At 33.5% G+C, this 25,479-nt stretch overlaps 1 protein-coding gene across 1 annotated transcript in view; it reads left to right on the plus strand.

The window, feature by feature from the left end:
* The window catches only part of LOC140441909 (uncharacterized), a 91,131-nt gene that overhangs the window by 34,166 nt on the left and 31,486 nt on the right, over window positions 1-25,479 (plus strand). Inside the window, exons 7-9 of the mRNA XM_072532907.1 lie at window positions 507-650; window positions 13,444-14,571; window positions 15,916-18,829. Of these exons, the coding sequence (XP_072389008.1) occupies window positions 507-650; window positions 13,444-14,571; window positions 15,916-18,829 (4,186 nt within the window). The remainder of the gene's footprint in view (window positions 1-506; window positions 651-13,443; window positions 14,572-15,915; window positions 18,830-25,479) is intronic.

A 25,479-nucleotide genomic window follows, 5' to 3' on the forward strand; every position in this document is an offset into this window, starting at 1 on the left:
TTGGTCTCAGAACCAAAAAATTTTTCCTTATCTTTTTTCTTTTCTAAGGTTTCTTAATTTTCTCCTTAAACCCCAAAAAATTAAGTGGCACCCTGTTCCTATCTTATCTTATCTTCGTAAGACGAAATAAGTAAAGATATGACTTATCCTGTCATATCTTTACTTATTTCGTCCGTTGGACCGATTCCCAGTTCCAAAAGCTAGTTTCGAACCCACGACTCGCTCTCCACCAACCATCTGGCTGTCGTCCGCAGTGTCTCCATTGGTGACCTTTCTAGCACCATCCAAAAAAGGTTTTTGAGAATAATTTCGGAAATAAAAATCAAAACGTTAACTATAAAGTTTTTTTTAATTAAAATTATGATTTATCTTCACAAAATATAGCACTCATAAAATAGTTTCAGAATTATACTCTCTAAGTTTCATAGCTTTTTTTCAATGATATTTCCTAGAATGATATTTTGCAAAAGTTGAAGCATTTACTAAAAAAAATAATGCTATTTTAGATTAAACAAACATACTGTTCAGAACAGAGAAAAATTGCTACAGATACCATTCAACAACTAGACAACATTAAAAACGTTATTGAGGAACGCGACGATTTAAGACGAAAATTAGAACAATCGCAACAAGAACTTGAAGAACTCAAAGTAAGTTATTCTTTAATAAATACGTTCATTTGTGTATGTATAATTATTAGGTTTTGGTTTTGCTGAAACAAAAGATGTCCAGCATGGTTTAATAAAGTCACCCCTCCTCACTGTGGCGCACCCAGGGGGGGTTTTGGGGGGTTAAACCCCCCCCCCCAGGGCATATAAAGTAAACAATATATAAAGAATAGTAGAAAAATGTAACTTGTCTTTCACACACAATACAAAAAATCCAAAACGCTGATTGAATAATTAAATTACCACTTTAAATATGTAGAACACAATAATTATTGTATAAATACGCAATAATTAATAATATTTTTTATTATATTTAGATATAGATACCTAATATTAGGCTTATAAAAAATTAGACAGAACGAGTCTGTTGCGAGTAGCATGCGCCTACAGGACTGTATCTGCGGCGGCCTTGTGGACTATCACGGGTTGTGTTCCTCTGCATGTGTTAGAGCAGTAGAAAAGACAAGAGACATCTCTATGGGAGAAGAAAGCATTTGACAACAGCTATAAAAAAAGAAAGGGAAAGATCAATGGAAAAATGGCAAGAAGAGTGGAACAACAAGGAAGATGTTGCTCAGTGGCCACTGCCAGGGAATGGGAATCCCCATAGGAAATGACGTACTGTTCTCCCTAAACTTTGCGGATGACCAAGTCATCCTAGCTCAAGATTCTTATGATCTAGAATTTATGATAAAATTGATTGAATAATTAAATTACCACTTTAAATATGTAGAACACAATAATTATTGTATAAATACGCAATAATTAATAATATTTTTCATTATATTTAGATATAGATACCTAATATTAGGCTTATAAAAAATTAGACAGAACGAGTCTGTTGCGAGTAGCATGCGCCTACAGGACTGTATCTGCGGCGGCCTTGTGGACTATCACGGGTTGTGTTCCTCTGCATGTGTTAGAGCAGTAGAAAAGACAAGAGACATCTCTATGGGAGAAGAAAGCATTTGACAACAGCTATAAAAAAAAAGAAAGGGAAAGATCAATGGAAAAATGGCAAGAAGAGTGGAACAACAAGGAAGATGTTGCTCAGTGGACAAAGATGCTGATCCCGAGCCTAAGGGACTGGGTAGATTGTCTGTTTTAGGGCGTATCTTCATAGGTTCAGAAAGACAGATGCAGATAAATGCCTATACTGCCAATATTCCGACACTGTTACTCACACAATGCTGGAGTGTAATAGATGTACAGTGGAGAGAAACAGAATGTATAAAGAAATAGGTATGAACCCTGTGACTGTAAGAGATGATTGTAAAGATGACGGGAAATACGAAGGGATGGAATAGTGTTCACAATTACATCCAAGCAGACATTAAAAAGAAAGAAGAAGAAGAGAAATACCAACCGGGCTAATGACAGAGATAAGATCTAATTACTATTTTAATGGGAATAAGTCGCAATTGAAGGTTAAAATAAGTTTATTGACGTTTGAATTTTTGATCTTTGATCTTGCACTGATAACTTGTTTATACTCCAACAATTAATATAAAAAAGAATAGCGGTTGGTACAGAAGTACATCTAGCCTTCATCGACCTAGAAAAGGCTTATAATACAGTTCCAAGACTTAAATTGTGGCAAGCTTAACAACAACTCAACATTAGTCCATACCTTTTAGGAATAATCACACAAGTATACAGGGATAACACTACTTACCTAAAAATCGGATATAGACTATCAGAGCCAATAAAAGAAACTAAAGGACTAAAACAAGGATGCAGTATGTCACCCTTACTGTTTCATTTATATATTGAGGCAGCCCTCCAAAATTGGAAAAACCACTGCCAGGGAATGGGAATCCCCATAGGAAATGACGTACTGTTCTCCCTAAACTTTGCGGATGACCAAGTCATCCTAGCTCAAGATTCTTATGATCTAGAATTTATGATAAAGTGTCTATAGAGAGAATATTTAAAATGGGGGTTACAAATCAGCATGAAGAAAACAGAATATTTACTTAATTATCAGTTCAGATGCAAGGTTTGAAGTGTTGATAGACGAGGACGTGGAAATCAAACAAGTGAAAAAATTTAAATATTTAGATCCACTCATTGCTAAGAACGGCTTGGGAGAAACCGAAATTAAACACGAAGTAATCAGGGACGTAAAATTGTAGGATGTCTGAACTCCTTATGGTGGGATCACAACATTTCCAAAAGGAACAAAAAAAGAATAGGGCAAACCATGGTTGAATCAGTTCTTTGTTCTATGGCTCTGAAGTATGGACAATTAATGCAGACCTGAAGAGAAGATTGTTGACAGTTGAAATGGATTATTTGAGAAGAAGTGCTAGAATATCAAGGCAGGAAAGAAAGACTAACGAATCTATAAGAAATAACATGAATGCTACAGAAACGGTCATTGACAGAATAGAAAGAAGAGGTTCAAAATGGTTTGGACATCAATTGAGAATGTCTGACAAACGTTGGCCCCAAAAACTTCACAAATCGAAGCCCCCTGGAAGAAAAAAAAGAGGTAGACCTCGACGCTCTTGAAATGAAGGAATTAGAAGAGCGATGGAATCGACAGGTTTGGAGGAGGAGCATGCCTTGCACCGGGAGGAGTCCCGGTGGAGAACGGGAATACGGCGATAGCCGTCTTCAAAATGTATTGTATTTACAAGTTCGATTAATGTCAAACGTTAATAACCTTATTTTAACCTTCAATTTTGGCTTATTCCCATTAAAATAGTAATTACTTTAAAATGCCACAAGAAAATAGCTTCAGAACAATAGATAAGATCTAGATAAGAGAAATGAGTGTTCCAAAAATGTCGTCAGCCTTACAGTGGCCATCCCACTTTCGGAGTACGGTACATGCGACAGTCAACTGCGCATAAGTAAGAGAGGGTGGTTTTAGTTGGTAGGTAGGATAATAGATACCTGAATCTTTTGAACTGCTATCTTTAGTACTTTAAATTAAACTAAAACCCAAATTGTAGGGACTCAACATGGAGGTAGCATAAAAAAATTTCAAAACCCCCCCCCTAAGACAAATTCTGGGTGCGCCACTGCCTCCTCAAAATAATATTTTGGATGATATATTATGATGGATGTGTGTCTTCAATTTATTATTTAATATATCGCATCTACATATAGTATTAAGATCGCATCTATATAAATAATGATCTGACATCAAAAGAAAAGAAAATGCAGAAAGAAATAGTTAAAATATCAAACCAAGAGAAATGTCAAAGAAATCAGACAAGGCAAAGAAATACGACCATGAAAAACGGAAAAATAAACACAAAAGAAAGGCAACAATCTAAGGAAATATTAAAAATTGGTGCATGGAATGTGAGAGGTAATTATGAGCAGGGAGCTTTATGACACTTAGACCAAATTATGGAAAAATGCACAATAGATATCCTTACCCTGCAAGAAATGAAACAACTGGGAAATGAAATAATAAAAATAGAAAATAGCACACTGTTTAAGCGTGTGGGGACCAAAAGATATTTTGGAGTGGGTTTCATGTTGTCTGAGAAAGTAAACAAAGCAGTTTTAGGTTTTCAGCCAATATCAGACCGAATATGTTACTTGAGAGTAAAAGGAAAGTATGGGAAGATAAGTATCATTAATGTAGATCCGTCCTGAAGATAAAGATTTAGAAACCAGGCAGAGTTTTACGAAGAGCTAAGCACGCTAATAGGCAATATACAGAAATATGATATAAATATAACCATTGATTAACCGTAACAGAAGGATAAAGTTTACATAAGGAATCAAATAAAAAGGGAAGAAGGTAATAGAATTTGCTACAGGGAACAAGATGAAGATAGCTAGTACAAGTTTTGATCATAAAGACATTCATAAGGTAACATGGACTTCTCCCGATGGAAAAGTAAAAAATGAGATAGATCATGTTCTAATTGAAAGCAAACATGATAAGGCAATAATCGTTTACAGGAGTTACAGAGGGGCGGATACCAACAGTAACCCTATACTTTACTAGCACAATTAAAATTATAATTACCAATATTTCCAAAACCTATTAGAGATAGATAAATATAAATTAGAGCGCTTTCAAGAAAAGCAGGTAGTAAACAGACTAGAGGAAGAAATAAATAAAAAGCTAGAGAATCCAGTCAAACAGGATATAGAAAAATAATGAGAGACTATACAGACAGACATGTCGGAAGCAGCGGAAAAGTGTATAGGAAGAAAGCATATAAAAATACGGCAAGACTGGTTCGATGAAGAATGTAGGAATGTTTTGGCAAGAAGAAACATTGCAAAACTATAAAGAGATATAGAATATACCCAAAATGCGATGGAAAACTGTGTGGCGAGGAGAAGAAAAGTTAACAGAATTTGCAGAAAAAAAAACAGCTAGGAAAGTAATTGAAAACATGAAACAAACCTACATAAATAAAGAGATAAAAAATTTCTAGCAAGAAGTTAAGAAATTCAGAGAAACTAAAAATAATAATCCACAGTACTGCAGAAACAAAGAAGGTATACTTCTAAGATAAACAACAGAAAAATTAAACAGATGGGCGAAATTCTTCGAAGATCTAATAAATACAGAACAACAAGAAGTCCTCGAACGAAATGGGAATTGTCAAGAAGATGAGGAAGGGACGTGCGAGAAACCAACTTTAAATAAAGTCGAAGAAATAGTAAGAGATCCCAAAAAAATAACAAACGTGCAGGAGAGAAAGTGGTATTCTAGCTGGGATTTTTAAAGAAGCTGTCAAAAGATTGAAGGAAAGAATATTTCGCTTGAAATTAGTAATTTGGCAGAAGGAAGAAATACTGAAACAGTGGAATAGCGCTCTTATTTGTCCTATCTATAAAAAAGGAGACAAAACGAAGTGCGAAATCTATAAAGGTATAGCACTATTAGAAGTAGTCTATAAAATACTTGCAAAAATTATTAGGAAAAAAATAATGAAATATGATAACAAAGTGATTGGAGAATACCAGGGAAGTTTTAGATCAGGAAGAATAACTACTCATCAAATAAGTATGTTAAAATTAATACAAAAGATTAGCTACGACCAAAACTTAGGATTACATATGCTATTTATCGATTTTAAACAAGCATATGACTCCCTAAATGACGATGCTATATGAGGCCATGAGAATATTAGAAATACCAGAAAAGCTTATAAGACTAGGGAGAATGACGATTAGCAATACGATAAATAGGGTAACCATGGAAGGAAGCTTTTCAAGACAGTTCACAGTGAATAGAGATTTAAAACAAGGGGATCAGCTATCAACGAATTTTTTCAACCTAGTATTACTCAACTCGTAAGAAGATCAAATATGAGCACAAACAGGACTATTTTCAATAACAGGGAACACTACATAACGTACGCTGATGATGTGTTGATACTAGCGAGAACCAAAAAGCATTTAGAAAAAGTTTTCTAAAAATTTGAAGAAGAAACTAAGAGATACGGATTAATAATAAACCAAACAAAAACGCAATATATGAAAATAAGATGAGACATAACAAATAATAACAAATATATCAAAATGAAAGGAGCAGAGACTGTCTACAGTTTTGAAAAAGTGTCAGAATTTGAATACTTAGGAGTAACCATAACGAACACGGGAAAAGAAGAATAAGAGATAGACAAAAGATTAATGAAGGAAAGCAGAGCGATAGGGTCACTAAATCCATTACTGAAAGCAAAAAATGTGTCAATAACAACTACACTGCGAGTCTACGAGACAGTAATCAGACCCACGGTGATGTATGCCAGTGAAACGTGGATTATGACCAGCAGGAAGAAAAAAAAGTAGTGATCGTTACAATCAGTAATTATGGCTTAATCCCATATAAACATAATATTTTAATCAAAAAGAGTTAAAAAATGATAAATAGTGTATTAAAGCATCAAAAAATCTTAATTTCACACCAACAAATGTTTTTTCAAATTATTACATGGTTCATTTTCCACTTTCATTGGTTTTTTTTAAATATTGATGTGGAGGATTTCTAAAATTTTAGAAAATCAATGTGTCTTCAAAGAAATCCCAGGTTATACCTCATTTTTACCATGATACACTGGACTGTAAGAAGTAGAAAAAAAAAGTTAAAAAATAACATACTTCCGACGTTTAGTCTTGTTCTGACAAAATTTTATGAACCTAACTCATTTGGTGACGTCAATCTACGGACGAAACTATGAAATGCGATATTACTGAAAAAATTTATTTAGGATTTAATATTGTAACAGGATTTAATTAAGCATCAGATCTAAGTAACCTAATTCAGTTTAAAATTTAAAATCCTTTTAATAACAACTACACTATTATTGCTAAACGCGATTGTTTGTTTATGACATTGAAAATATCAGTGTAACGAGGACGTACGCTGACCTAGTGAAATTTGCAATGTAATCAAAAGCTTATTAAATAATGTGTACAAATTAAACAAATAAAAACAATATTATATCAACAAACGCACGTGAGTTAAATAGCTGGAAATCGCGGTATTAGGATTATTATTAAGAATAAAGAATCAAGAGAACGGTCGAAGTTAGTAATGTCGTCCGTCAACTGGGTACTATCTATTATTGTACTTATTGTACTTATATTATAATAAACGGAATTATGAGTATCTAGTGTGTTCAAGTTATTAACCACCTGCAAGGGGTAAAATACCCCTGGAGTTCCTCTCTATGGAACTCTTGATAGAATAAATCCCATAAACGTTATAAGAATAAACAGACGTTTATTACAATATCTTTTTCAAGCTTGCGTATTTCTAAGGTTCCTAAAATTTTGAAATATCCCTAAAGGTAGTGAAAACAATTAACTAGAAATATTGGCTATATATTAAACTAACCAGTTGTAGCACGGAACGGAAAAGATATACACGGTATCCCAACGAAAATTTGTACCCCCTTACCACTTATCAAGCTGTTTTGTCAAAAATTTTAAAAACTAGTTAATTTGTTTATAAAGTGGACCACTTTTTCTGTAAAAATAATTGTTGGACCTTTAACCCTGTGCTAGGGGTTTCAACCCCCTACAAATTATTCTCTCATCTACTTTTAGAAAGATTTATAATGAGTCAATATGTGACAAATTACCAACAAATACATTATAAACTAAGAAAAACTAGATAAATAGATTAGTTTAAATTAATTAACTGCATGTTGTATGTAAATAATTTAATCTTAAAAATAAGCCATATTCAATATATATTATGAAATAATACATTTGGTTTTTCTATTACGATGAGCTTTAAAGGCTCTGATTACCTCCTCAAATACTTCTTTAACTCCTTCGTGTTTTAAAGCAGAACATTCAATATATTTAGCTGCCCCTAATTGTTGAGCTATTTTTACACCATATGAAAAAGATACAGGTTTAAGATTTTTTTGTTTCAATAACTTCACAGTATCAGGATTATCTCTTAGATCTTTTTTTAGTCCAACTATCACTATAGGTGTATTTGGGCACATTTCCCTTATTTCTGGTACCCAAGTTTTTTGAAGACTGGTTAAACTGGCTGGAGATCCAATAGAAAATCCTAACAGAAATATGTCCGCTTTCTCGTACGTAATTGGTCGTAATCTATTGTAGTCCTGTTGACCTGCCATAGAAATTAAAGTTAAACTCACATCTTTGCCATCCAGGGTGATATCGTATTCACCATTATCCCAAACAGTAGGTACGTAGTCTGCAGGATACACATTCGTTGTATATGTTATAAGAAGGCTTCTTAAACCAACTGATTCGTCACCAAATGTAACACATACTATTTTATTCATTTTTACTTTAAAATTATCACATTAACCCACCTATATATTACTAATTGTATTGGTTGTTGTACTAGTTTAATATTATATGTGTATCTTATCAAGAGATAACAGTTTTAAATTGAATTTTTTTCTGATAATCAACGATGAGTAATAGAAAGAAAGAGAGCATATTGACAGAGGTGTGAATTTATATATCAATCAAAAATATACTAGGTACCACCTCAACTTCAAAAAAAATTAAAAATATCTAGTACTCAAACACTAAATATATTATTCATAATTTTTATCTGTCCAAAAACTTATTAAAGAAAAGATTATTAAAAACAATAGTTTTTAATAATCTTTTCATACAAACAACATACAAAAAACAAATAAAGTTGACAACATAACATAACATGGGAAGAACATATTAATAAATGTTTAATTAAATGCGAAAAAAGCCTAAATGTTTTAAAAGTAGTTAACCGTCACCAATGGGGCCCTGATCCTAAGGTTAATCTAATAAGGTTTTATAGGGCATATACCAGGTCAGTTCTTGACTATGGTTGCTTTTTATATGGGTCTGCTACAAATACTAGACTTAAAAAAAAATCGGTTGCCTGTAAAGTCGGTTTTACGGGCGAAGATTTTACGTGACAACGTCTTTTTCTCGGTACAATATTTATTGATATGAATATTATTAAATTGCACAATAGGAACAAGGAATTGAATGAAAATAAGAATTGCACAAATTTTAACTATAGAAATATATTTTGTTTACTAAAACATTGTACATGTAAACTTAAACTTAACTAATTTCTATTTGAGTGATTTTCACCGATTCAACGCGCCTAATTCTCTAATGCTGCGCGCGCAGCGGACCGATCATGTTTGAGTGGGAGAGAGACGCAAGGCATTCGCCGGTCCGGCGGGCCTCTCTCTCGTTCATGAGTGACTCCGAGCCACAACCTAATTTAAGACGTTGTCACGTCAAAAATTAGATCGAATCCAGTACAAAGCTCTACGTTTGGTTTTAGAGGCACTTAAATTTACACCTACTGAAAATCTATTAGCCGAATGTATGGAACCTTCATTACATTTAAGACGTCTTTTTTAGCTGAAAAGTTTATCTTTAAATGTCAAAGTAATAACCAATCCTACCTATTGAAAAAAATATCCGACATATCTGTGTCTAACTTAGTTGACAAATGGTGGCATAACAAAAATTCTCCAACTTTAGCTATAGGATTTGCTAATGTTTCTTACTATTTAGAAATCCCAGCTGAAATTAATTTCTTCCAATCTAATTTCAATATTCTTTATTCCCAAACCAAAGTTTATTTCCCTACTGTTGATGATAACAACGCCATTCAACTTCAGAAACAACTTGTCAAATTTGATAAGCCATATAGGATTTTCACAGATGGGTCAAAATCCATTTTGGAAGTTGGTTGTGCGGTATATATCCAAAACAATTAATAACACATTATGTTTAAATTAAACCAAAAATGTTCCATTGCATTTACTTAATGTTATATCTATATCTTATCAGTAGATAACCATTTTAATAGCCTTTTTCTGACATTTAACGATGCGTAATAAGACGAAAGAAAACGCCTTTTCATATATATTATTGCCGGAAATATACATAAATATTGTGGTGTTTGGGTCGTTGCAGATATTCAAAAAAATATATTTGTTTTTTCAAAAACATTTTGAAATTTAAGTATTTGTATGGTATTTTTCAAAATATATTTTTTCAATACACATTGTTTTTTTTTTCACACTTTTTGCATGCCCATCTTGATATGTCACGTATGACACTTTAACTATTTTTGCAGTTTTCTCAGAAAATAAGCCTTCGATGACTTCAATTATTTCAATTCAGCTTTTCTTTTTTTTGTGTTATTGAAGTGACACCATCTCTCAAATAACTACGTACTATATGACGACGGAATCCTAACTGACCCACCACATTTTCAGCAGAAATTTGATAAAGTTTCCAGACATTAGTCATGATCCTGTCAAGAAAGTACGTAAATAAAACCCACCACCACTTCTTCTTCTTGTGCCACTCCTATCGGAAATTGGAAATCATCAAGGCTATCCTGACCTTGTTTAGAGCTGACCTAAAGAGTTCATTATTTGTGCAGCCAAACCACTCTCTCAAATTACGCAACTATGGCATTCTTCTACGGCCTGGATTCCGTTTTCCTTCTATTTTTTCTTGCATTATATTTTGAAGTAATGCTTATTTATGTCCTCTCATCAGGTGACCCAAATATTCGAGTTTTCTTCGTTTCATTGTTGACAAAATTTCTGGGTCTTTTCCTATCCTTCGCATTACTTCAAAGTTTGTGACTCTTTCAACCCAACTTATCTTCAGCATTCCACGGTAGCACCACTTCTCGAAACTTTCAATATTTTTTAGGTTGTTCTGTTTGAGAGTCCAGGCCTCTACACGGTATAATAGCGTATTAAATACGTAGCCCCTTAGTGTTCTTAATCATAGAGGGATGCTTATATCTCTGTTGCAGAAGAATTTCTTTATCTTTATGAAGGTAGCCCTGGCAATTTCGATACGTCTTTTTATATCATTGGTTTGGTCTCCAGTTTCGTTTATTGAAGTCCCCAAGTATTTGTAACCACCACTTTTTACCTTTAATGCTTATTCGATATAATGATATACACTGATCATGTGCATCGACTCCACCTATTGTATATTGTAGCAAACAAACAATTTTGGCTGTACTACATTTTCTTTTATTAATTCTCTTTACCATCGTTTTACGTGACCTAATTGTTCAATGATATAATAATTGGACAACAGAGAACAAACACTATTGTCATACCATTTCACACACAAAATTTCATTAGTTTTGTCAAATCTAGAATCATATGTACCTCTCGCCATTTTCTTCATTAACTTAGACTCCATTACTGGACATTTTTGCACACGATTTTCTTTTATTACAGTTCCTATTGCCTTTAGATTTTTGGGATTATTGGATCGAATCGATTATCTAATCTAATCGATTATCGAATCAAATTGAATCGATTATCGAATTGAATTGATCATCGAATCGAATAGAATCGATTTTATCAAATCAATTCGATTATCGTAGAATCGAATCGATTTTCGAATCAAATTGATTACCAAATCAAATCGAATCAAATCGAATTCAAGCAATGATCGAATCAAATCGATTATTGAATCGAATTAAAAAACAATAAAATATAAAAAAACTAAATAAAAGTACAATAAAATTAAATGCAATCGAATCAATTATCGAAAAAAATCGAATCGATTGGGAATCGAATCGATTATTCAATCAAATCAAATCGATTAGCGAATTAAATCGAATCGATTTTATCTAATAGATTATCGCATCGATTATCAAATCAAATCTAATTGAATAGATTATCGAATCGAAGCAATTATCAAATCGAATCAATTATTACACCGAATCAAAATACAATAAAATAAAATAAAATAAATTCAAATCGAATCGATTATCGAATCAAATTAAATCAAATAGATGGAAGTAATTATCGAATCGAATCAATTGTTAAATCGAATCGAAATACAATAAAATAGAATAAAATACAATCGAATGGATTATAGAATCGAATCAGAATCGAATCGATTATTAAATCTAATCAATTATCGAATCGAATAAAAAAAAAATAAATTAAATTAAATTAAAAGGCTCCTTGTTTAGACGATAAAGCTATGCTTCGTCTGCTCGTCCAGTCCGGGAGCGCCACATCCAGTTTTTTTTTTTGTTTCAGGTATATCATTACTTAATATGTCCTGAAATAATTATATTAGTTACCTAATAAACATTTTTGAAAACAGTCTTTTTTTGTGTTTACAAAAAATGACGGCAAATTGTTTAATTGCTAAACTAGAAAATGAACTCACTATGCTTCTATTATAATATACAATTATAAATAAACAGTATTGTTTTCTATTTAGTCCACCTTATAATAAAAGTACTAGTTTAATACCGTTTTTTACCTGTGGGTAAGTACGATCCTGGCATCTGTCAGATTGGTCTGGTATGGTAATGACGCACTAAAAGAAGGCTCTGAAAAGAACCATTGTACGAGATCCAACTACAAAATCACTAGGTGCATGCCACAAAACAGGCCACAAAATAGATTTCGAAAAAGCAAAAACCATCGCTCCCATCCGCTCATTAAAAGCGAGAATCATTCGTGAAGCTATCGAAATCAAAAAACGGCCTCACAGCTTGAACACGCGCGATGACGCGAAACGATTGCCGGCAACATGGCGACCCCTTCTTCAGCGACCTCCCGCCCACACCGCTCAGGCCACGTCAGTTCAGACCACGTCAGCGCATACCGTTCCCGCGCATACAGCGAGTATAAAACCAGCCACACAGGGTAAGATCGGTTGTCACTCGACACTGGGGAGTAGGCAGATTGAGACCTCAGTGCCGAGAGACAGTTCTTGCAATATAGAACACGATACTGGTACGTCTCGAGTGAGGGGAGTAGGCAGATTGAGACCCCGAACTCGAACCGAACCGTATCCCTCTTGATAATGGCTCCAAAATGGGTGCCGAAACGTCGAGTTTTAAATTCTCAACGCGGTTCTTCCCGAGAACTCAGTAATTTTCATATATATATATATATATATATATATATATATATATATATATATATATATATATATATATATTAAAGTATATATATATATATACTTAACTACAGTGTAAGGGTAATACAGTTTTATAATTTTATTAGGATTTTCTAACACTTTGTGCAGAAAACTCGTCAAAAGTTAATTTTTTTAATTGGTATTTACCTGGTCTATTTCTAGTTAATTTCGTCGTCTAATTATTTTAACAAATTTGGTCTAATTTATGTATTCTTAAAGTATACCATATATTTGTATTACTAAAATCACTAACTGATGGTGTATATTTTAAAAAGACGTGACGAATTAAAACCAATTAAAACGAATTAAACAAATTAAGTTTTCTTCGATGACATTGATCAATAATAGGAATTATTTTTTTCAGAGTGTCATAGCATCAGATAACCCTCAGAGTAAAATTCCTAATTATGGTGAAGGTCAAAGTGGATTTAATAACTTAGATAGCACTATTGACACCGCTTTAAACTACCAACAGATAAATGCACTTGAAACCGAAATCGATCAGATGGTTCAACAAATAGACACATCTCAAACAGAACCTGAACAGATTAAGAAAGAGTTCGAAAAAGTGTTAAAACAATATTGCTCCAAACTATCTGTTGTACAAAAACAGAATAAAGAATTAAAAACGCAAATTTATAAACATGACAAAATATTTGCAATACTTGGGTGTAGGGAACATACTCCACTCCAATTACATGAACTTAAACACAAAATAGATCGTCTCAATAATACAATACGAGAAAGGGATACATTAAAAAACAAAGTTAACAAACTTGAAAAACAGCTTTATGCATACAGCTATCTTCCAGAAGATGTAGAAATATTTAAGCAACGTTCTATTCTTTTGGATGATGTTTTGGAAGACAGAGATCGATTAAGTCAAAAAGTGGAGGAACTTCGCTGTTTGGATCAAGAAGTTACTATTTTGAAAAAGAAAGCTTGTAGAGTAGCTGAGCTAGAAGATAATTTGTTGAGAATGAGTAAAGAAAAAGCATTAATTGAAGAGGAAATGAACGAGCTTCGTGAAAGATTTTCGGCAGTTGAAATAGAAAACTACAACAAGCAAGCTGAAGGTGATACATTACGTTCGAGGCTAATATGCATGGAACATGAAATGGAAAGTTTGAAATATCTTTGCGAGGATAAAGAATGTCTTATTTTAGAAAAAAATCATCTAAAGGACAGTCTAGATGAATACATAAGAATGCAAGGAGATTTCGAAGAGATGAAAAAACATATGAAACGTTTGGAAGTATTTAAAGCTGAAAGAGATATTTTTAAGTCAAAATATGAAAATCTTATTGGCTTAGAATGTGAGTGTGATATTCTACGAACCCAAGTGGAAAAAGCCAAAACTATTGAAAGGGAACGAGATGCTTTGGAAACTCAAGTAGAAGATTTAGAAAACTGTATTGCAGACCAGGAGAATGAAATAAAGCGATTAGTTTGTCACATTGATATGTTAGCGAAAGAAAGAGATGAAGAACAGGTAAGTTTTTTAATTTTCTTTGCTAATTCTCGATTGGTATAGCTCTTATCTTCTTCTTCTCGTGCCATATCCTCGCGCGATGTTGGGGATCAATCTGACCCATATAAGTTTGTTCTAAATAGTTATGTATTATTATTATTATTATTATACATAAGCGAGGGCAGAGGAACTAAATCCCTTAGACTAAATTATGTCCAAAAACAAAGAAATTTCATTAATAACCTACTAGTAAAAAACAAAAATTAATAATAAAAGAAATAAACTTACAATTTTTGGTGTAAAAGAAAAACAATATTTTAACTATAATGCAAAACGGTCAAGTCTGTTTTTGAACGAGTTGGTAGAGGGAGCAGAGACAATGTTATCGTTAAGGTTATTACAGCACTCAAAAACTCTATTTGGTAAAAAGTTCTGCCTTGATCTAGAAAAATTTTCTTTCTTCAGTTTGAACTGATGACCTCTAAGGCGTTCATCTTGATTAATGTTAAACATTTCTTCGGGATTTCCAAAATTGAATTTTAGTATTTTAAAAGTTGTAATTAAGTCTCCACGTTGTCGGCGAAGTTCAAAAGAAATTAGGTTAGCCATACTAAGTCTTTCTGCATAAGAAGGTGTTCTCGGTCCCAAAGAATTTCGAGTGGCTTTTCTTTGGACGTTTTCCAACATAGTCTTGTCTCGAACCACATCAGGATACCACGTTGGTCCAGCCTATTCAAGTATGGGTCTTACGTCCAGAGTGTAAAGTTTACAAAATGATTACATGGAAACTCTCGAAAAACACCTCCGAATAAGATACAGTCTGGAGTTCGCACGTTTACAAATAGAGGTAATATGGTCGGACCAAGTTAGGCTGCTGTTTATGATAACACCAAGATCGTTATATGAAAACACAGAATCTAATGGCTGCCCATTAACAGAGCACGGCAGAAGTGGGTTATTTTTACCAATTCGAAGCACTACACACTTTTCCTCGTTTAAGGGTATTATTCTCTGAGTTAGAAATGAGGGTATCTTCACTCCAACATTTTTAAAGAGAAAATTTTATCTCTGCCTTATCCAGGAGATTTTCAGTTATGAAGCTCTTTGATAATTTTTGAGACTTCTTTAGTAGTGAAGGGTTTGTAGGGAATAGTACTGTAGTGTTATATTTATTACTCTTGACACTTTATTTCCTCTTCTTCCCTTTTCTCAACTATTCCCTTTTCTATTTCTTCCCTTTTCTCAATTGGTACGTATTGGGAGTCCAGAATTGAGACTCTAAATAAAGGAGTTCTTTCAGCAATAACAGTAAAGTAAGATTAATTATTTAGCCCTTTATTTTAAATTATTTGTATTTATTTTTAGGCAAATTTCAAGAGACGTTTAGTGCAAATGAGGGAAGAGCTGGAAAAGAAAGACAGTTTGATTATCACTGCCGAAGAGAAGCTGTGTTCAGTACAAAATGAATTAAGAAATTCCATTGAAGGACTTAGTGGTGAATCTCAAAAGTACAAAATTAAAAATGAACATTTAGAATCTATAATAAGTTCTTTACAACGAGAAACAAATGAACTTGAACGTCAAAGTGAGGAAATAAAATCTTTTGCTGCCGAAGTACAAATCGAAAACCAAAAACTGTTAGAACATATTGTAACTCTAAAAGGAGATAACGAAAATTTTGTTACACACATAAAATATATAACTGAAGAGAATTTATTGCTTATTAAAAAATTGGAGGAGAAAGAAGATTCTTTAAATACTCTTAAAGAAGTTCTTAAAGATCACGAACCCATACTAGAGGAGTTTGAGAAGTCAAAGTTAGGTCAGCGACGAGATCATCTAGAAAGCGATTCAATATATATACTAACAAATGAACTGGAATATGTAAAAGAAGAAAATAGACAATTACATGAAAAATTAATCAAACTTAGAAATGTAATAAAAGACCAAGAATTTGATGAATTTTTAACGCAGACGGATGCACCTGAATCCGTAGAGTTGAACCAACCTCTTAAAATGTTTAATAAACAGGATCTTTTGAATAGAAAACTGGAAAATTATATAGTTAATTACTGTATTTCAACAGGAATAAACACCAATATTGAGACTTGGCAATGTATTAAAGGTAAACGAAAGGCACAAGCAACACAGGCTACCAGTAGTATAGACGCTTCCAGTGCTGCTGATTTAGAGGTCGAGAGTTCTTCTTTTATATTTCAGGAAAAAACGAATGGCTCTTGTAGAGCTTCTTGTTCCAAACCAAAAGCAGAAATCGGTACTATGACAAGAGATATTGATTCTGCCAGTAGCACTCCAAGGTATCCACCACAATTAAAACATCAGTCTATCGTTACTCGTCCGTCAACGCTAGAAAAAGATACTTCTATACGAGGTTCAGTCAGTGATGAATGTATGTGTTTAAAAAAACAACAGCCAATTCATATAATTTATGGCCCCAAACCTCGCTCTAAAGATGGTGCCACTCAATTTGAACGCGATATTTTAAAATGCAATTGCAAACGTAAATACTTTGTATCAACTTCAATTCCCCCTACAGAAGTAACAGATGTAAGAGCTACTGTGCCAATTCATACCGACGATAAACGTCAGAAAGTACAATATTTCCATGCTGTGACACAAGATAGAATGGAAGTACCAATTACTCCAACACCAGTAATATGCACTGCAGAATGTGCAAAAGAGAGAATGAAAGTATCACCTACATTGGTCAAATGCACTGCAGAATGTCAAACTAGAAAAGTCAGACCTAGAGTATCAATTGAAGCAGATATAGAAAAACTGCCGACACTAAAAACTGAAGAAGTTGAATATTTACATGAAAAAATCGAAATTCTTGAACAAAAGGTAAAAAGTGATCAAGAAGTATTGTTAGAAGGTATTGAAGTTTTACCTAAAGAAGAAATTGTTGACCAAAAGCTAGTACAAAAACTGGAGAAAGACGTAGATGTAGACGCTGTAGACGATGTGTCTGGTATAACAAGTGTAGATATGATGGAAGACGTATGGTACATACCACCCAAAGCAAAGATTAGTTCCACCCAAAAAATTACAAAAGAAGAACCCTCAAGAGAGGAAATATTGAGAGATGTAACCAAAACAAAAATACCGCTAATAGAAAAGATTAAAAAGGTTATGCATATTAAAAAAGATGACGAAGGAAAAACCATCTCAGTGAAAGAGGGTATTATTGAAGACCAAATTATAACAGATATTACACCAGAAAAAATAATAACTAAAAAGTTTGTACCTATGAAAGAAATTACCGAAGAATTTGTGGATGTCCCAAAGGAGGAATTGGAAGAGTTTTATTCACCAAGGCTTTCAGTTCCTAGTGAATGTAAAGAACTAGAAGAGCGTATTCAAATTCTTGAATCCGAGTTAGCTACAGCAAATGATACAATCTACAAACTTCGGGAAAGTGCAGGTGTAGTAGCCAGATTATCTGCCGAGAATGAAGCTTTGCGAAGACATTCAATAGAAGTGCAAGACGTAGCCAAAGACCAAATTGAAGATCTTATTAATCACCTCAAAAAAGCTCAACTTCGAGTCGCAGATTTGGAAGACGAAAACAAAAGATTAAATGAATTGAATTATAATTATGAGTTGGAACACAAAGAACTTAAACAATTGATCCAAGAACTTCAAAAGCAGAACGAAGAGCTGCTGAAGACAAACAAACAACTCGAGGAAAAAACATACGATGAAGACATTATAAATAATCTCAAGAAAGAGTTGGAAAAAGTTAAATTCGAAAAAGGTGACATAGAAAAAACCTTATCCAAAGATTTAATAACGAGTAGTGGTAAAACATCTTTGTTGGAGGACGAAATTAAAAATTTAAATGAAATATTAATAAATTTGCAAGATTTGAATAAAAATCTCGAACAGAAATTAAGCACATGCGTTGAGCAAAACCAAATTTTATCCGATAATTTAAACAAAACGAAAATAGAGCTTCAGCATCTTAAAGATACTCAAATAAATGAAAAAGAATTAGCAGCTTTAAAAAAAGAAAATGAAAATCTGTTACAGAAGTTAGATATTTCTAATCGTGAAGTCAGTCATTTAATGGAAAAATTAAAAACGCCAATTTTAGAAGAACTAATTTCCCAGCCGCAACTAGAAGACAAAGGGGCTATAAAAACCATTGTTGGTGATCTTGAGAGCCAACTCAAAGGTTTGGAACCAGTTAAAGATGTATTAGCAACAAGAACTGAAGATATGCAAAAGATGATCAATGAGTTAACCAAAAGGCTAGGTAAGTATATTTATTTGTTTTTTAATTTGATATTAAATTTTTTTTAATTTTTAGTCCAGTAAAGGTATTTCATCCTCGTTGTTTACAGAATACATAGACAAACTTTTTTACTTTTTTATTTTAACTTCTGTTGTGAATTATGATCTTTCTGAGTTTGGGAATTGCTTCCTTAGTTGCTTCTATTGTATATATGCCCAGTACCTCTCACAAGTAATCATTTGGAGAGAATTATTTTCTGAACTATTTCAATAATCTGTTTGTCAATAGATCTCCTGTGATTTTCATTCTACAGATTTTATTCTGAACGGGATTTGGTTTGAATATAGTCTTTGTTTTTGTCGAATAAACTTTTCCTATTTCAAAGATATTTTATCTGTGTATTGGTGAGAAAATACAGCGTGTTCCAACAAAAATTTACAACCCCCAGTTTTTTAAAATAACAAGTGTGGTCGAGTGGCACATCATTTGGAAGGTAATTTTTTTCTCTACACGACACTTTATTTTTTTTTTATTTACGTAATAACTTAGAAGATAATTTTGGATTACTAATTTATTGGATGAATACCAGTAATAACAAGAAAAAGATAAAATTTTACCAAATTAACCAATTAAATGTTCTTAGTGACCTCCAGTACAATAATTCAATCAACCTGCAAATCGATATGAACACGCCACTGTGTTGAACATATTTTTTTTCTTTTTGTAAAAATATCATTTTTTCATATGAACTTTTTTTAAAGAAAATAAATTCTAATTATCTTCTTTAGTGTTTACCAAGTTACCTTTGATTTGAGATTTGTCAACGACGATATTATTGTAAAAGCTTACAAAAATGGAATAATATAGTAAAGAAAGAATAGAATTAGTCAAGCTATACTATGAAAATAATCAGTGTGCTAAGGTTACGGCAAGGATCTTTAATACGAACCACCCAGAAAAAAACTTATATAACCAATACATTAAACATTTAACTGATAAATTTGAAGCTACAGGTTATGTTAATAACACAAACCACGGAGTAGACCGTCGAGTGCGAAATAAAGCAATTGAAGTGGCGGAATCATTTACAAATGGATAATGGACAGTTTATCAGACAACTCTCGTGCAATCTGGTGTATCAGCATCTAGTGTTTATCGAATTATAAAATCCAATAAATTTCACCCTTATAAAATACGACTACTTCATCAATTAAACGAAGGTGATCCTGATCGTCGGCTTCAATTTTGTGAAGAATTTAGCAAAATCATAAATAACACTCAACATCGATTGTACAATACGTGTTTTTCCGACGAATCTACTTTTATGTTAAATGATGACGTAAATAGACATAATTGTCGTTATTGGAGTAACAGTAATCCTCATTTATTCATGGAGAGACATACACAAACACCTCAGAAATTAAATGTTGGAGAATGGGTTGGCAATTTAGGGAATCACGTTATTGGACATTATTTCTTGAAGGAAATTTCAAGGGAACAACTTATTTAAATTTGTTAAAAAACGTTATTGATTCGCTCATCACTGATACATTGAAATCTGATAATAACCTTTTAGAGAATAATCTGTCTTTCCAACAGGACGGGGCACCCCCACATTATAATATACGCGTAAGACAATTTTTGAACCAACGTTTTCCACCGCGTTCAATTGGCAGAAGGAGTCCAATGGAGTGGCCGGCCAGATCACCGGATCTTTCGCCTTTGGATTTTTTTTTGTGGGGATACCTAAAATCAAAAATATACGCCACTCCGCCTGCAGATCTTGCACAGTTGCGACAAAGAACTGTGACAAAATGTTGATTATTGACACCGGAGGTAATTGCACATGTACGAAGAGGCTTTGAAAATATACTGTATTATTGTATGGAGGTCACAGGACGTCATTTCGAATATTTGATTGGTTAATTTGATGAAATGTTTCTTGTTATAACTGTGTTCAACCAATAAATCAGTTAACACTTTGGCTACTGCGTGTACCATTTATGGTACACAGTTGAAGTTTACCAGAAACTGCGTATACCAATTTTGGTTTGGTGGTTTAAGCTGTGTGTACGTTTTGTGAACACAGTTCCGATGCTTTTATAGGCGCATCTAGGCTCCTACAGTTTACGGCTAAATTCTGGCGAAGCAGTTTGTGAGTTATTTAACAGATGGCCGTACTATGACCGATTTTTTAAAATTCTGGCGGGGCAGTTTGAGACTCCTTCAGCAGATGACATATTACTGACTTGCAGGCGTGATTCACTGTATTAGTTTGTACAACATTACTCTTGTGTGTTTAGGTCTCCGTTCGGCTCGCGGAGATAAGAATACGGCCGAGGTCAGAAGGCTCTGCCTGTCGTAAGAGGCGACTAATGGATAGGAATTGAGAGGTGGAGAGCCGTCGCTTGAGGTGTCGGGTCTGTAGAAACGCACTTGAGACGTTTAGGCGTCACGATCACCGGTCTAACGAGCTGGGCCCGTACACACCTCTTTTGGCCTTACACCACCAATCGTGGTGTCGGTGTCTTGGCACGTACCCGCCTGGAGATTTAAGAGTGGTAGAGGAGAGATCCTCGGCGGCGACCTGTCTACATGCGAGGTGGAAATTCCTCTAACTGCGTCACCTGTCCGCCCGTGGGAGGGGATAACGGATAGGTGAGGTAATCGCAACACAGGTACTACGGGAGAGGTAGAGCCCCGCGATGCTTATGCATCGCGTCACCTTCATTTTGGTGTCGGACTCGTAGGGGCAGTGGAGTCCAGACCAGATAGACCAGGGTCCTGCTAATTTATTTGGAGGGCACAAAGCACACCTATGTGTGTTTACGTTTCTAAAATTAGTAAAATGGCAAATAAAAAATTAAGTGATGTTGAACTACTTGAAATACGGAAAATTTGAGTGAATTGGAGTATGACTTTATTAGTAAAGATGATGATGATTCGATAGATTAGAAATTAATAGTGATGGACAAGAGATAGAATTCGAATCTGATCTAGAATCTCTCAACAACGATTTTGAACTTGATAATTTTTTAAATAATACTTATAATAATCCTAATGTCATTTGGAATAATTATGCAGGTGATATATAAATTAGTATTCACTTTTATAGTTTTGAGTTTTATTTACAATTTTGTAGGTAATTTGAAGACATTTACTTTCGCGGAAAAAACAGGATTCTCCCTAAGTTTTTTTGCACAGAGGGAACAAGATCATCCGATTCATTTTTATATTGACATTTATTTATTGACAACGAAATCTTATCATTTATTGCCGAGGAAACCAACAGATATGCTGAACAGATATATTAAAACTATTGAATTATTGAAAATAATATTAGGAATTACAAACGAAACATTAACAAAAACAACATTATTGGGACAATGGAGAAACACAAATCAATCCGAAATTTTTGTTTTCTTAGGCTTCTAATTTGGATGGGGTTGAATCGTAAACCCACTTTAAAAGATTATTTTAGCACCAATATGCTGTACAAAAATGAAATTGGAAACTTTGTTCACATGTCCAGGATGAGGTTTGAGCTCCTTTTGACCAATTTGCACTTCTCAAACAACAAAATTGTCTCAGCCTCAAAAAAGTCCTTCCTTTGCAAAATTTGCTAATCAAGAAGTTTCAATCAGCATATGTTCCTGACAAGAATGTGTGTATAGATGAGACGATGATTCCTTTTCGAGGACGACTGAGCTTTCGTTAATATATACCTGGGAAGCGCCACAAATACGGTGTAAAATTATTTAAGTTGCATAGAGTGAAAGTTTACACATACAATTTTAAAATTTATACAGGAAAAGAGCAAACACCTAATGAAAAGTCAATTGGTACAAAAGTGGTGCTACAGCTTATGGAACCACTTTTACATTCAGGTTACATTTACATTCACACTGAGAAAAAACGGAAAGCGTAATTGGAAAGTAGTAAGTGAAGCTAAATAAATAAGTCATGAGACAGAGCAACAGTAAAGTCATAATTGGAAAATAGAAAGACAAATGAAATGTCATGTTTCTCACTACGGAGTCTGTGCCTAAAATAGTGGATGTGCCAACAAAAAGAGTTGTGGTGAAGAAACCTTTCACAATCGTGCGGTATAATAATGTGAAATCATTTATAGACTTCTCTGATCAAAAAGTATCATATTCATCAGCAGTGCGTAGGGGTATTAAATTATATAGGAAAGTCTCAATAGAACTTCTGGTTAATACGTCTATTATAAATACACACACTGCATACGAGGCTATAACAAATAAAAAGTGTCAGAAATTTTTTGTAGTCAAAATCTTTAGATTGAAAATTTGGATGATCGTCGTGTTAACCAAGAAATAAATCACAAACTTTCCGAAGTAGAACAGAGAGGTCCTTGTACAAGATGTTATAAAATTAATAGAGATAAAAATGGACGTAATTTTGTTATAAAAAAAAACAAAACGTGTTAAAACATCTTGTCTAGCATGCTGTGAGAAATTCTTGTGTACCAACTGCTTTTATTGACACTCATTACTGTCAAGAAAAAAATGAACATTTCATCCAAAAATGATACACACATTTTCTAAAAAGATAATTACGCGTTTATTTCTGTCACAAACTGTGTGTACCATTTTTTGAAACGGCCTTTACACATGATTTTTTTTTTCAAAAAAATACCTAAATTGTTTGTGAATTTCACCACAGTATATTTTCAGTTTCTGACAAAAAACGAAAGTTTCTTTAAAGTTATTCCTAACATTAAAAAAAATAGAGTATCGTGTAGAGAAAAAAATACCTTTCGAATGATGTGCCACTTGACCACACTTGCTGTTTAAAAAAACGGTAGGTTGATGCGGGGCTGTAGGGGGTTACATTTGAGGGCACGAATTTTGCATGAAAATACTTCCCCCTCCCAATATCAATTGACGTGTTTTTTCTTATTTTAAGAAACTCTTGGTTTCTGAGTTACTCCCCCTTGGGTGGGGGGTTCAAATTTTCGTTAGAACACACTGTATTATATTTAGTGATATTATATCTGTTAGAAAGGAGATTGATGATCCGGGTCGAACAATGATGGATATTTCTGGTGAATCCATTCCAATTAAAGACAATTATAATAAAGATAATATTTCTGGCTAGAAGAAAAAACATTATGATAAAAACATTCGTTATCACTTAAGCGATAGCGCCCAATTTATTGTTTATATAGACTCTACTGATAAAAATGTTCATCGGATCTTCTTTACCAAAGGAAGTCATGATCAATAGTTGTATTTTTGTACTGCTTCGGAGGGCGTGTAAATTCGTCGGTTTCGGCTAGGTAAGTAGTCATTAACGATAAAGCCTAAGCCAGAATGTTACACGAATAAAAGATGTACAAAAAGCCATTTGGCTGCAGTCAAATAAAAAATGGGTTCCGAAAAAAGGCTTAATATTTAACCAATGTCGTTTAATATTAATAACCTTCTTCTTCTTCTTCTAATGGCGCTACAACCCTTTGTGAGTCTTGGCCTGCTTAACAATGTTCTTCCATTCTGCCCTGTCGGATACTTTCCTTCGCCACTGCCTGATGTTCATGATTTTAAGATCCCTCTCTACGTCGTCTATCCATCTTTTACGGGGCCTTCCTCTTGTTCTGTTTCCTTGGGGTTTCCATCTCTGGATTACTTTATTATTTTATTTATAATAGATTTTATAAAGAAACTGTAACCTCGGAAACCTTTTTTGGATGATGCTAGAAAGGTCACCAATGGAGACACTGCGGACGGCAGCCAGATGGTTGGTGGAGAGCGAGTCGTGGGTTCGAAACTAGCTTTTGGAACCGGGAATGGGTCCAACGGACAAAATAAGTAAAGATAGGATAAGAGATATTAGAAAAGATACAGAAATAAACAAAAAGATAGATGGGTAAAATTACCAAAGATACGATAAGATAGAAACAGGGCGCCACTCAATTTTTTTTGGGGTTTAAGGAGGAAATTAAGAAACCTTAGAAAAGAAAAGAGATAAAGAAAGATATTTTGGTTCTGAGACCAAATCCAAGGAAAGATACCAACAGTTAATTATTAAATAAATTTGGTCAACACACTGTATAAACAAATAATAAACATATTAGGTGGACTCCGTCCATCTACTTACCTACCAAACTTAATCGGCCTGATCTTTCTACTGGTCAAAGGTATAGTAATATTTAAAGGTAAAAAGCAAATATTCAGAGTTATGGTTATATCAGGAAACTTGTTAGGAGTCGACAAATAAAATACATACATAAAACAAAAACAATATATTCAACAACACAATGATGTCGGTAGCTGAATGTACATACAAGTAATAAAAATACACCATCAATTATGAAATGGTGGTGTACACATAAAAATAAGCAGTAATAGGAATAATAAGTATCTTTACAAATACAACAATATAATAATGCACAGGTTCAATTATCAGCGAAGAGAGCCCGATAGTGAGTAAGAAAAAAATTCAACCAAAGTTGATTAAAGAAGCTCTCTTTGCTGTTTAATGGGCATATCTCGAGGCACTGGGTTAAAAAAGTATAACAATTATAGCAAATAACAAAAATTAATCAAATATAAATTTACAAGAATACAAAAAGGTTACCGAATTAAAAATTTAACCAAACCGCACTTGGTTAAATTGATTATCTATCTCGTACTGTTATTTAATGA

The sequence above is a fragment of the Diabrotica undecimpunctata genome, chromosome 5 (assembly GCF_040954645.1).
Source record: "Diabrotica undecimpunctata isolate CICGRU chromosome 5, icDiaUnde3, whole genome shotgun sequence".
Classification (NCBI taxonomy): domain Eukaryota; kingdom Metazoa; phylum Arthropoda; class Insecta; order Coleoptera; family Chrysomelidae; genus Diabrotica; species Diabrotica undecimpunctata.